The following is a 14,429-nucleotide window of genomic DNA, read 5'->3' as shown; positions in this document are numbered from 1 at the left end:
TAGAGAGATAAATAGCTTAGTTATATAGCAAAAATTTCAACTTCCAAGGTCTTGGAACGAATTACCAAAAAAACAATGTGCTGTTGGGTTCACATTATGATATTTTTAACGATACCTTCATTTATTCCTATGGGATGCAAAATATGTTTCCACGATTTTTTGAAGTTTGCATCGGCCGGCAAAAACTTAATAAAGTCGAATTTGCGTAAGTTGAATATTACCTAAGTCAGGGAGTTCCTGTATGTTGTCATGGGTTATTGTACCTGTGGATGCCCTTCAGCACCTTGCAGAGTTTGTCACAGTTTGCAGGCCATACTACATGCCAACGGGGGTCCATTCAGGTACTAGTTAGTTGGGTGTTCGTAATGCAGAGCTATCTCAGTGCATATATGTATATATATATATATATTTTTTTTTTTTAATCATAAATGACAATTATTATCTTATTGATTATTCTTCTTAATAAACTTTTATTTCAATGAGTGAAATTTTGGAATGATTTAAAATTTTTGCTTAATATCATGAATGATGTGCTTATAATATAAACTTTCATTTTTAGGAGACAGGGATCGTGATTCAGATAGAGACAGAGAGAGAGACACAATGTTCAGACTTCGTGAGAGGCAATATTCAGGTTCTAGGCGCTGGTTGGAAACAGCACTTCGTGACAGTGGAGCATCTGATAAAACACCAGAAGGATTAGGACTTGGAGAGAGTAAAAAACGTGACACTGGAGAACTGAATCCATTATGGCTTTCAGAAGAACTCGAATTCTGGCCAGATAAAGTATATAAAATTTGATTTTTTCTATTTTGTTAGAAGCTTATTGAAAATGAACACCACTTTATGATAGAAATCAATAATTAATATAGAATTAACATAGCTACTCATTCACAGAAAGGCAAAATGTTGATGGTTATTAATAATAAGTTAGGGTAATTTTTGTTTGAACTTAGATGCATTGTCTGATTAATTATATAATGCTTGTATCTCCAAAGACTGTAATTGATTTTTTGGTTGGTTGGGTTTTGGGTAGAAATAACCAGTAACTTTTTTGCAAGAAGAAGAAATTAAAATGTTCAGGATTGGTAATCAAGCATATTAAGTTTGCAGCCAGTTATTTATAAAATTCTCTTGAGTATTTAGTTCTCTTATCTGTGGTTGTAATTTTTTTGTGAGCTGTAAGGATACAAGACTCATGAAAACTATCATGAAGTGTTCTGTAAACACACGCTCATAACACATACCCTGCATCTGATGCATATAAGCATCAGGCAGTACTACAATTGATGTGCCATTACCACAAGAATTCAGAAATTGCCCAATTTTTTGCCATAATGCATATATTTGGTAATTCTTAAGCATTCAGTATACAAGTGGTATAAAAGTAAATGCACATGAAATCAACCGCTTGATTCTGTCGGCATACTGATTGAACTCTGGCCTATTCAGCAGCAACTCTTTTTTTTGTTTTGTTTATAGCTTGGTACACATTTTTATTTGTTTTTTGCTGGTGTCGAAGTCAGCATAAGCATAGGAGCAGAAGAATTCTTTTTGTCAGATATGACAGGACTGAGTTTTAAAAGGATTGAAATCAACTGAGCGTATATGGAATGAACTTTCCATGTACAATAAAATTTTGAGTTTTGTTATGATTTACAGCTCAGCCCAAAAGTATATATTCACCTTTAGCTATGAATTCCAGATTTTTACTTTTCAACCATTATTTATAAAATTTTGGAATGTTATTGTTTCTCAGCATTCTGAAAATAATGGCACATTGTATGCACTCTTTCAAATATAGGCATCTGTGAACTTGTTAAATAGTGTAAAATTTCTTTCTTTGTTTTTTTCTTTTAATGCTTGCCCTGATATTTACAGTCAGTCCTCGTATAACACTTGTTTACACTACACAAATTCAATCATACACGATTTATAAATAGGGGAATGATATCATATATAACACGAACCGAATTCGCTTATGCATGATTCGCCTTTGTGTTTACAAGAAATGGCAGTCCAATGCAGAATCACCCCCAACTGAACGCAACACGATAGGAATGAAGAGAAGATTCAGAAAATGTATTTGTTTTTATGTCAGTGAAGGGGAAACACATTTCACCATAATAACGTAAAAACCCACAATTCCAGCTATTAGTATTATCGCAAATGCAATTAGATCGAGTTTACTACCAGTTTACAACAGATTCCACTAGCAGAAACGCAACTGAAAATTGTTTTTATTGTTTTATGGCTCTAATCCCCAGAAATATGCTTTAGTAAAATGTGAGCTAGTGAGGTGTTAATAGAGTTGTCTCAAAGTCAGGCATTAATTTGAACTACTATTGCAAGAGACCACACTTAAAAATTACAAAACCAAGAGAGGTATATTATGGCCACAGAAGCTGATGTTCCAACAACTTACAAACAACAACAACAACAACAGTGTCTGTGCATAGTATCACTATCTGTACATGCATTGTGTAAGAAATAAACAAATATGGTGTTTGGTGTAGACGACCTTGTGTTTGTGCTGAAACAGTACCTCAAAACAGCCTTGTAAAACTACTCAATATGATTTTCTGTAGGAAATTTTGAATATTACAGATTTTATATCTGTAATATTGAAGCTTGTGAAATTGTTCAGGGAGAATGGGATTGTGAACATTGCCAGTTGTGTTTGCTGGCTTATTGTTTTTGAACATGCTTTTCGTGCTCAGTTATGACATGATTGTAATGGTGATTGTTTTCAACATTTTTGTGACAAACTAAGTAATGATGTTAGATAAAGAATGTTACTTGTAAATTTCATGGCTCTGTCATTCTTTTACTAATGTTATTTCAGAGCCAAAACTAGGCAGTCCTCGCCTGGGGCAAAAGTGTTATGAGTATGCCCCCATTATATGCAGGTAGTCAATCTTTCAGTAGTGTAGCTAGGGTCGTCAATGCTCGTGGACAAAATGTCTTCCTAGCACCCCTGATTGTGATAGATAATTCCTTCAGTTTGCGCCCCTAAACCTTGGGGCCTGGGGGAAATCCCCCCCTTGCTACGCCCCCGCAACCTTTATGAATTTATAAAAATTACTATTGTAACGGTCTATGATTTGCATATTAATAAAATAATTTAAATAATACAATGAATATAACAAAACAAAAATATCAAAGGAAAAGAAAGTTACAAATATTCGTTTATATCTACAGAGAATTTAATTCTATATAAACTACAAAGAAAGTACATATAACTACAAAAAAAATTAGAAAACCAGATAGTTTGTTTATATATCTAGTATAAAGTCATAGAAACAAAATATTGCGAAATATAGTACTGTTAACATTATAACATAAACTAAAAATATACAATGAAGGTGTATTATTTTAATTGAATTTTTCTCGCTTTGAAGAACCTTTCACAAGAAGCTACTGTTACAGGCAGAGTAAGAAAAATTCATAGTGCTATTTCTATATTTAGATAAGATTCTATTAGACAATACTCATGAATGAATTGGAGAAGTTGAAAGGGGTTACAGATTTTATATCCTGCAGAATTGATGAAACATGATTTTCCAAATACAGTAGCTGTTGAAATATCAACAGCTATTGGAAAAATTCTGTTTGTTCTCCAGTGGTTAGCACTGGAGGACCAATGATAAAGCTCAGCAGTGTGATGTCATGAAACGGGCTATACTTTATAGAAGTTTGTAATTGGAGTTTCTCGGTTATTTTTGAAATTTGTAAAGCACTGTTCCTCCCTGATATAATAAAATTTTTATTTTTATTTTAAACAAAGAATACAAGTTGACTAGAAGCTATTATCCATGTTGGGAATATGCCTTAATCTTTTTACTGGCTATAGAAAGAAGTTGACTAATATGACTTCTCAGTATGTGGGATAGGTGCTGCATATGTTTTCTGTTCCACTTACATTGTGGAAAGGAAATCCCTTTTGATCCTTAATTAGCACTTTCTAATTGCTTAAATTGCCTAAAGGCCAGAGGTGGAAACAAAGCATACAAAGTTAAGTCTCTCATAATCCGTTATATGGAAATTTTCTTCATTCTACAGAAACTTTCAAACGTAATTGCCAAAAGGAATTCAAAACATTCGCTGTAAAGAAGTTCGTTAAACACAGGTCCGACCGTAATTAAATCAAAAATGAAGAAATTTTAAAATAATGAGGGTGATTCACTACCAGTGCGACAAACTTGGAGGTGTAGGGGGCACAAAGATGAATCGAATCAGCTGCCTCTGTAGCCAGGTGGGAAGGAGCAGCAGTGCGTAGCCCACGCTTCTTGAATAGACCGGGGTTCGAGCCCGTCACCACCAAATATGGAGGATGCGGAAAGGTCAGGGAATGACCACCGCATATCATGAAGCAATATGGCCTTAGTTGCTAATGCTCCTAAAAACCAAATAACAAACAAACAAACAAACAAAGACGAATCAGAATCACATAGCATTGCAGGGTCCGAAATGCCTTCGTCACGTGGTAGAGGACGTTGAACGAGAGGTCGCGTGAACAGCGATCCTGCTGGAAGTCAGTATTTGCGAACTGGTTCCCGAGGCAGTAGGATGGACGAGTATTCAAACGTTGAACTGGCCGACATGCACCTCGCATATGGAGCTGTGGAGTGTAACGGGCGCGCTGCTCTGCGCTTGTACCAGGAACATTTCACACACAGGCGTGCTCCTCATCATACGATTTTCGCACGTGTGCACAGAAGGTTACGTGAGACTGGTTGTTTCATGAGAGGTACCATGAATCGAGAGCGAACGACGAAGATGCCAGACAATGAGGAGAATGTCCTACGTCTTGCAGAAGGCAATCCGAGTACGAGTACTCAAGTGATAGGCCAACGATTGGGTATTTCCCAATCCACTGTATGGAGGATACTGTCAACAAACCAAATGAGTTCATACCATCTGCAAAGCATCCAGTCATTGAAGCCTGTGGATTATCCACTCCAGAGACTTTTGCTACTAGGTTTCTTCAACAGAAACGGTTCGCAAACGCTGATTTCCAGTGGGATCGCTGTTCACGCGACCTCCCGTTCAATGTCCTCTACCGCATGACAAAGGCATTTCGGATCCTGCAATGCTATGTGATTCCGATTCGTCTTTGTGTCCCCTACACCTTCTGCAAGTTTGTCGCACTGGTAGCAAATTACCCTGTATAACTGGTCGAATGCACCCTTAAAAAGCTGCACCTGGGGTTGGCGTCCCGCTTGCCCGATCCTACTTCTGGCTCTGTGTTATTTGCATTTTTGTGAGTTCTCGTTTAAAGTGATCTCTCTATAGATATAGGACTAGCACTCTGTAAATTATGTTAATCTCAGCGTTATAAGCATCAAACATGACACACTTGAATTTCTTTTAAACATAGCCGCTTCCAACACTACTAAATTTGTATTGGTTGGAAGTGCACACGTTGCTCTAACAGAAGAATTTGTTATTCAGGGTCATCATCATCAGCCATTTTCGATCCACTGCAGGATGAAGGCTTCTCCAACAACTTTCCCGTTCCTTCTATTTTGTGCAATGGCCATCCATTTACTACCGACAAACTGATGAATTTCATCTGTCCATTTCCGTTATTGTCTTCCAGTTATTCTTCTAGCACCTACCTCTTGGGTACCATTCTGTTATTTTCTTAGTCCATCTGTCATGTCTTCGAGCTATGTATTCTGCCCAAGACCATTTTAATTCTTTAGTTTTGATAAGAATGTCCTTTACTTGAGTTTGCTGCTTAATCCATGTGTTTCTCTTCTTATCTAATGGGCGTCTGTGAGAGCTTGAGCTGTAGGGTAGATGCCCTCAAAGAAATTAATATGAGGGGCTTGTCAAGCTCTCAGCTGCCGAACTCAATGCCAGAGCTCACTCCTGGGCATCAGGCAACACAGCGGCAATCTCCAAGGCAGCATGCGCTGGTCCCAAAGGAACTAGTTATTGTTGGTGACTATTGTCAGGGAATATATTGTGTAAAAAGGATAGATGGAACAGGACCAGGGTATGTCTGCCTAGGGCAAAAGTTGATGACGTTGTAAAGCATATATCATCTTTTAAGGGCACAAAATGTGATATTGTTCTACATGTTGGCACCAATGACATTAAAAGTAGGAGATTTGCAGTTTTACTTAACAAGTGCAGGTCAATGTTGCAAAAAAGTCATGAGTTAGGGTTAAATTTGAAAGTGTCTGCAATTCTGCCCAGACACGATAGGAGGGAGTACATGATGAGAGCCTTGTCAATCAATTTGGTTCTGGAGGGAATGTGCAAGACTCAAGGGGTAGAATTTTTTTCAGCGTGGTCTGTGCTTGTTAACAGGAGAGACTGCTTCTACAGGGATGGGATACATTTAAATAGAAAGGGTGCAAGAATATTTGCAGATGCTATCGAGGCAGTGTTATGCGGGTTGGAAAACTGCTAGTTTGGGGCATTCACAGACTAAAAGGTTAAAAGTAGCTGCAGGCAGAGGTGAAGGTGATTCTTGCACTACTTCTATTAGAATAAGCAGCGTCCTGGAGAGAGGGGTGCTGGGGGTTTCAGGTACTGACGGCAGTCATCATGAAACAGGTGGGTATATGGGATGTGTTAGGGTAACAAAGAATAAGAATACGAGCATGTATACTTGCATGTATACCAATGCCAGAAGTATAGTAAATAAATTTGATGGATTTGAAGTGTTGGTCAAGACATCAACGGCAGATATTGTTGGGATATCAGAGATGTGGTGTCACAGATATTAGGAATGCAGAATTGGAATTTGGGGAGTACAATGTGTACAGAAAGGATAGACAGGATAGGAGGTATTATTTGGTTAATTAAGAAAAAAAAATCAAAAGAAGTACATCCAGTTGATACAGATGAACAGTACACTGTTGAGTCAGTTTGGTGTGATCTAAGCACTGCGAAAGCAAAAAGAAGAGTAGGAGTGTGTTATAGGCCTAATAACCTGAATGAGTGCAATGAACAATTGTACAGAGAAGTAGAGTGGGCTAGTAAACCAGAATGTCTTATAATGGGGAATTTTAACTTCCCAGATATTCACTGGAACTTGTGTGTTGGTCACTCGCACACCAGTAAGACTTTTGTGGATTTATTGGATGATTGTTTTCTGCAGCAGCATGTTTGAGAGGCAACCAGAGAGGGTAATACTCTTGATCTGGTAATCAGCAGTGATCATTCGTGTATTAAGAATTTGCAGATAAAGGAACCACTAGTGGCAGTGATCACAGTGTACTGATGTGGGATTTACTTAAAGATATAATTAAGATCAGGGGAAAAGAAAAGGAAAGGGTTTTTGCTTCCATAAAGGTGAGTACAGTGGTCTCAGACAGTTTTTAAATTCTGTACAGTGGGATCAACTGATGATGTTACCAATAGCAAATTCTAAGTGGGAAGTATTCAAGGAATTAATCGTGGAAGCTACTAAAAGTTTCATACCTATTAGAAATATTGTTCAAGGCCTAAATGGTTATCAAATGAACTAATGAGACTCGTAACAGAGAATAAAATGCATGAGATGCATATAAATTATCAGGCGACACAGAAGTCTATGGTAGATATAAGCTAGTCTGTAATCAGGTCACAAAGGAGGTTAGGCAGGAGAAGGCAGATTACGAGAAATCTTTGGCAAAGGATGCTAAGAAAAACAGCAAGAATTTCTTTACTTATATAAACTCTAAAAGGAAGGGGATGAATCTGATTGGTCCACTTGATATCGATGGTTCGGTTGTTGATGATCCTACTCAGATAGCAAATAAACTGAACGAGTATTTTGCATCTACATTCACACATGAGGAGTTAAGGTTTGAAAATGCCAGAAGGTTATCAAATTATAGCAGGGTGCTTAATGATTTTGTAATAACTGAGAGCAAAGTGGAGAAGAAATTGTTGAATTTAAACATAAGAAAGGCACCTTGGGTGAATGGGATATATCCAGTTATATTAGAGGCGTCAAAGGAAGTAAGCAAACCCTTAGCCATAATTATGAGAGCATTCTTGGATTCAGGGGAAGCCCCACGGACTGGAGATGTGCAAATGTATTACCAGTTCACAAAGGGGGATCGAAGAGTGACACGAGTAATACAGACCAATTAGTTTAACTTCTGTTCTGGGTAAAATAATGGAGTCACTGTTAAAGATGCATTGCAGGATCATTTAGGCAAGACAGCAGCAATAATTCAGACACAGCATGGGTTTGTTAAGGGAAAGTCTTGTCTGACAAATTTGATAGGATATTATGATGTGGTTACAAAGGAACTGGATGCAAAAAATAATTTTGATATATATTTGGATTTCAGGAAAGCTTTTGACACTGTTGCGCATGGAAGACTACTGTACAAATTGGAGCAGAATGGTATTAAGGGTAATTTGCTAAAATGGATAAAAGGACGATTGAGTGTGAGAAGACAGAGGGTGGTAATCAGTGGGTGCTGCTCTTTGTGGACTAATGTTATTAGTGGAGTCTCACAGGGTTGGTGTTGGGCCCACTCTTGTTTTGTATATTTATCAGTGATATTCATGAAGGTATATCAGGTTTGGTGTCGAAGTTTGCAGATGATACAAAGTTTGGCAGGGTTGTTAATGATAGTAATGGCAGTGTGCTACTGCAACAGGATCTAGAAAATTTGGGCAGATGCGCGGTAAGAAGTGGCAACTGAAGTTTAACCTTGACAAATGAAAAGTACTGTATATGGGTAGAAGTAATCCCAGAGAAATGTACCAACTGTGTGGTACTACCCTTAAGGTGGTAGAAAATGAAAAAGACCTGGGAATAATTGTGCAGTCAGATATGAAGTTTTCTGAGCAATGCAGACAGGCTGCCAGGGCAGGTCATGGGGTTTTGTCAATGATATATAGGAATTTTGCTAGCAGGGAAAAGGAGGTGATTGTCCCTCTATATAAGGCAATGGTCAGGCCACAACTTGAGTACTGCATACAGGACTGGAGGCCTCATTTTAGGAAGGGTGTAGATTTGCTTGAGTGTGTACAGAGAAGGGCAACAAGATTTGTGAGGGGAATGAAGGGATCCTCTTACCAAGAGAGGCTTAAGTTCTGCAAATTGCAGTGGCTGGAAACTAGGCACCTGTGAGGTGATCTGATTGAGGTGTATAAGTCCTTGAATGGGTTGAGCATGCTGAATTCTGAAGGGATTCTTCTACTTGTTCAAATTACAAACCTAAGGGGGCATAAATTCAAATTAAGGAAAGACAGATGTAGAATAGATGTGTGGAAATTTGCCTTTAGCCAGCGGGTGGTTAATTGCTGGAACAAACTTCCATCTGTCGTGGAAGTTGATAGGTTAAATAAATTGAAGGAGGAACTGGACAAACATTTAGAGGGAATGGTTGTGTGAATTTTTTTTTTTTGGCTGATGCTGCATAAGCTCATACACTTGGTTCCTTGCATTACATGCTACTACTACTACTAACAGTCTGATTCCCAATATAATTTGTTCCATTCTTCACTGTGTCGTTCTCAGCTTCTCTTCCATTCTTTTGGTAAGTGCCCAAGTTTCACTTCTATAAGTCATGGTGGGGAGTATACATTTGGTTCATTATTGGTTCATTATTTTATTTGTCTGAAAGATTATTTTTAATCTTTCAGACAAATTGGGATATTGCTCCTCAGTATATTTGACTATATTTCCTGAATGCTATCCATCCAAAATTTATTCTTCCCTTGACTTCCATTTATTTATCCTTATTACAGCCAATGACTTGTCCCAGATAAGTATATGACTCGACCTTTTCACTTACTGCTCCTTCAATCATTACATCCTTTTCTGTGGCATACTTGTTCATCATTACTTTTGTTTTAGCCATATTCATCTTTAGTCCAAAATCCTTACTAACTCTGCATAACTGACTAAGATTTTCCTCTAATTTTTAGGGATCGTGACTTATGACCGCAATGTCATCTTCAAATCATAAATGGTTTAGGTACTCTCCATTCACATTGACTCCTTTTTGCGACCAGTCTAATCTTCTGAAAGCTTCCTCAAGGGTAGCTGTAAACAACTTCAGAGATATTGTGTCTCTTTGTTGAACTCCTTTCTCAATTTTAAATTTCCTACTATCTTTGTCTAGTCTAAAAAAGGTGGTAGCATTCTCATATATTTTACTCAAAATCATAATATATGGGGTATCTATGCCTTGTCTTTCTAGTGCCCGAAACATTGCCTTATGCTGTTTGGAATCAAGTGCCTTTTCATAATCCACAAATGCCAGGCAAAATGGTGTTTTATATTCATTTGCTTTCTCCATTAGCTGTGATATTACAAGAAGGTGATCCATAGTTGAGAATCCTGTCCTAAAGTGCCAGCTTGCTCTTTTGGTTGATTCTCATCAAGTATTCTTTCTAATCTGTTAGTAATGACCCTTGTGAACAACTTGTAAATGTGGGATAAAAAGCTAATTGGTCTATAATTTCTGATTTAGCTCCTTTCTTATGCAGCAAAACTATCATTGCATTATTCCACTCCTTAAGCATCACACCTTTTCTAATGCATTTTGTGAAGAGCCTTGCCAGTTTTTGTGTTGTCTTCCTTCCCAATTTTAGCAACTCTACAGTAACTTCATCTTCCTCCGAGGGTTTTTGATTCTTCATTTTTTTTGAACACATGTTCTGCCTCATCAGGAAATATATCAGGTATGTGGTATGTGTTACCGATTTGCGATCCATCTTCCTCACTGCTGGCATCATTCCTTCTCTCCTTGTATAATTCTCTATAGTAGTCTTCTTCTATTTGAATTATACCTTCTCTGCTATTTATAAGTACACCATCTCTATTTTTCAGTTGCAGTGTCATTTGTCTTTCTGTATTACTGCTCATGGCTGCTGTTTTAAGTCCTTTGTTTTCCCTTAATGCTTGTTCTACTTTTCTTGTGTTAAATCTTCTTATTTCCTCTCTGAGTCTCTTTCCAATGGCTTTGCATAACTCAGTATGCTCAATTTTCTCCTTGTCAGTGTTTATCTTGCTCTTCATTTGTCGTCTTCAGTTCATCATGGCAAGTGTTTCTTGACTAATTTTTTCTTCTATGGATTTCTTTTTACTTATAGGTTTCTTCGGCTTTATCACTTTCAGAAAGTTGTAATATTCCTCATCAATATCTTGGTCCTGAGCAGTCTGCAGAAGCTCAAACTTGTTAAGTTCCAGTACATGCTGCTTTTTCTCCTCTTCTGTTATCTCAAAGACCTTTGTATTATTTACTCGAGTCAGTTTTTTTCCTTCTTACATCTATATGAAGTGTGCACCGTACAATTCTGTGATCACTTCCAATGTTTACCTTGTACAGGATGGTAACATTGTTCACAATATATCTTCTGTTAGTGAGGATGAAGTCGATTTCATTAGTTGTTAATCCATATGGGCTCTTCCATGTCCACTTTCTGTTCACCCTTTTCTTGAAAAACGTGTTCATTACTAACAATCCTCAAGATTCTGCAAATTCTACAAGTCTTTCACCTCTTTCATTTCTTTCACCAATTACAAAATTTCCTATAGTTTCCCCTTCTGCAGTATTTTGTCTCTTTCCAACCGTAGCATTGAAGTCTCCCATAATGATAGTGTAGTGGGTTTTCTGCTCGTCAAGAAGACTCAATTTCGGTGTACATTTCTTCAACCTCTTCATCATCATGGCTCGATGTTGGTGCATAAATCATTATAACCTTATGCTTGTATCTCTTTGAAATCTTGAGTAGTAGTCTTGACACCCTTGGTGACGTACTTTCAAATTCCAAAATGTTTTTTATATCTTTATGGACCAGAAAGCCAACTCCACCTTCGCTCCTTTCACTGTTTCCATTGGTGTACAGCAGATTTCCACTTGATAAACTTATAAGTGATTCATTTCTTCTTGTTTCAGCCAGTCCGATGATATTCCAATTCACATTTTCTAATTCCTTTTCCAGCTCTAATATCCTGTCTTCACCCATGAGTGAACTTACGGTGTAAAAGGCCAAGTTCAGTTTCCGTGCATGGCAGCCTGGTCGTACCCAGAGATTTTTAGCACACTCCGATCCTCTCACTGCTGTAAGAGGGGGAGTGAAAGCCGCTGGTGACTGAGGGCAATTTGTTTTGTTGTGCTGTTATGTGCTGGAGGGTTTGGTCTTTTCCTCTTCACACTGACCAGGTGTCTTGAAGAGAACCACTCTACAAGTTCGTTGCCACCTAAGTGACGTAACAAGGCTTATCCAGGGTAGTACAATATTATGGCAACTCATTGTGAAGGCATCCACAATATGAGATGTAACAAAATGATTCCATTTTACCTACTTTGGTGATTTACTTTGAACTAAAATGATGTTTTCCACTTAACAGAAATTGATAATAATAAGACATATACCGTTATATAAATTACAGAATAATAATTTATATGCTTATTAATAATTTTTTAAATTGTAGTATAATAGTTCTTTACCCTAAAAGTGAGATTTTTTTTTCCTGTCTTAATAGTTAGGGCAAGGTGTAAAGTTCACCCAGATGTCAGCACTTTTTTCTGAACTGATTGCAGTGAGTTCAACTGGACAGCTTCACCAGTGGAGATGGAATGATTCAGAACCTTATAGATATCCTGAGGTAAAAAAAAAGATGAGATATTTTATAATATATATAGGGACATAATCCTATGAATCTTTTGGATTTTGTATTACCATGTTAGAAACTCATGGGTTTATTTTTACATCTCTAAAAATGGGATGTGGGAAGATGAATTACACCACAAAAATGTTAGGTTATGTGAGGGTGGTTCAGCAAAGGTACCGATGAACTACTAAAAGTACTAAATTTTGCATATAAGATCTCCCCCCCCCCTCAATTGGGCAGTTTATGTAACCTGAGGTGGAAGAACATTTACTACAATTGTAGATGGAATAACCTACCATGGATATTAAGTTTCAGTGAGTGTTAGAAACATCATCGTCTTATCTCAACATGGGTGTTGTTATGTTACACATTCAACCAACAACAGAGACTTCCATTATGAAACATGTGACCCTACCACATGAAATTTCTAGTTAAAAAACGAATAAAAAAAGTACCCAGTACTTATATGCAGTGGATATAGATGTCAGTTATGTACAGTGTATTGTGCACAATTTCATATCCACATTCTAATATACATAAATAGATCAAAATAAGAAACTTCTGTAAATGTCTCAACAGTGCTTAGAAACGTGGTACCATCATGCAAACTACCAAATAAGTGCACATTTCCAACACGGAATTAGTAATAATATGCATAGCATTGAACATAGCATTCCATGACATCAGAAAGTAATGGTATACACTGCTTCCTTTAACCCATGGAATAACTTTTGGCCACAAACAAAACTTCGAACAAATGTGTCAGATAGTAAAAATCCTCTGAAAGGAAATGACATACAATTATATTGGATTTCAAGACATGCAGGAATAAATGAAAATGAAGAAGTAGATTGAGCAGCAAAAACAATCACTTGCCTCTCCAGACCAGTATTCCATATGCTTCACATTGATCATAGGCTAATAATTCAGAGACTGCCAAACTTATTAACAAAGAAGTTAGCAAGAATGGTTATATCAACAAGAAGCCAAAAAATTGAGAAATGGACTTTGATCAAAAGAAAATCAAAGAGGTAATATGTCATGCCTCCTATACTTTTCAACAGAGGAACTCCTGAGATACCAAAATTAAAACAGTAGAAATATTAAGAAATAACTGCAATTAAAAACACTGTTACTCTGCAGTAATTACCTGTATAAAGAGCATCACTTCCCATCTCCCGTACTGATCCCTTGGTGGCCAGGAGGTCTATGAAAGTAAGAAAAGGGAGAAGACATCATAAGAGAGCAGTTGATCCCCGATTGGTCAATGAGAGTAACCAAGAAAACCTATCCTACTCTTTAAAGATCGGTTATCTTGTATTTATGTATATGGGTTTTATACTCTGAGTTAATAAAAAAAAAAGGGGGTCAAAAACAGAAAATTATATTCTGTCACTGAAAAGATGCATCCATAATACATCTATATCCCTTCCCATATTTCTATTTATTGTTTTTAAACTTTCTTATGTGCATAGCTTATTTTTTTCTTTTAGTAAAATCCCCTTCTCCATAATTTCAAAATTACATTAAAAGCATAGGAACAACTATAGGCATGTTCAGTGATCTCTGATTAGCATTAGCATCAGCCAAAAAAAAAAAAAAAAAAAATGCACCACTCCCATTTCACCCCTCCGTTCGCTCGAAATACCTGTCCAGTTGAGCCTTAAATTTGTTTAGGCTATCAACTTCAACAACAAGTGATGGAAGTCGGTTCCACCAACCAACCACCCGCTGGCCAAAGGCAAATTTCCGCACATCTATCCAACATCCGTCCTTCCTCAATTTGAATTTATGCCCTCTGAGGTGATTATTCTGAGCATGATGAAGAATCCCATTGGCATTG

At 37.2% G+C, this 14,429-nt stretch overlaps 1 protein-coding gene across 2 annotated transcripts in view; it reads left to right on the top strand.

Moving 5' to 3' along the window:
- Window positions 1-14,429, top strand: part of hyd (E3 ubiquitin-protein ligase hyd) — a 670,489-nt gene that overhangs the window by 134,872 nt on the left and 521,188 nt on the right. For both annotated transcript variants that reach the window (XM_090375987.1, XM_090375986.1), the window contains exons 8-9: window positions 560-786; window positions 12,458-12,580. In XM_090375987.1, coding sequence (XP_090232113.1) covers window positions 560-786; window positions 12,458-12,580 — 350 coding nt within the window. The remainder of the gene's footprint in view (window positions 1-559; window positions 787-12,457; window positions 12,581-14,429) is intronic.

The sequence above is a fragment of the Mastigoproctus giganteus genome, chromosome 6 (genome assembly GCF_048544385.1).
Source record: "Mastigoproctus giganteus isolate SK-2022 chromosome 6, ASM4854438v1, whole genome shotgun sequence".
NCBI classification, from domain to species: domain Eukaryota; kingdom Metazoa; phylum Arthropoda; class Arachnida; order Uropygi; family Thelyphonidae; genus Mastigoproctus; species Mastigoproctus giganteus.
Note: the sequence above shows the minus strand (reverse complement) of the source record. Positions and strands in the feature narration are given on the sequence as shown.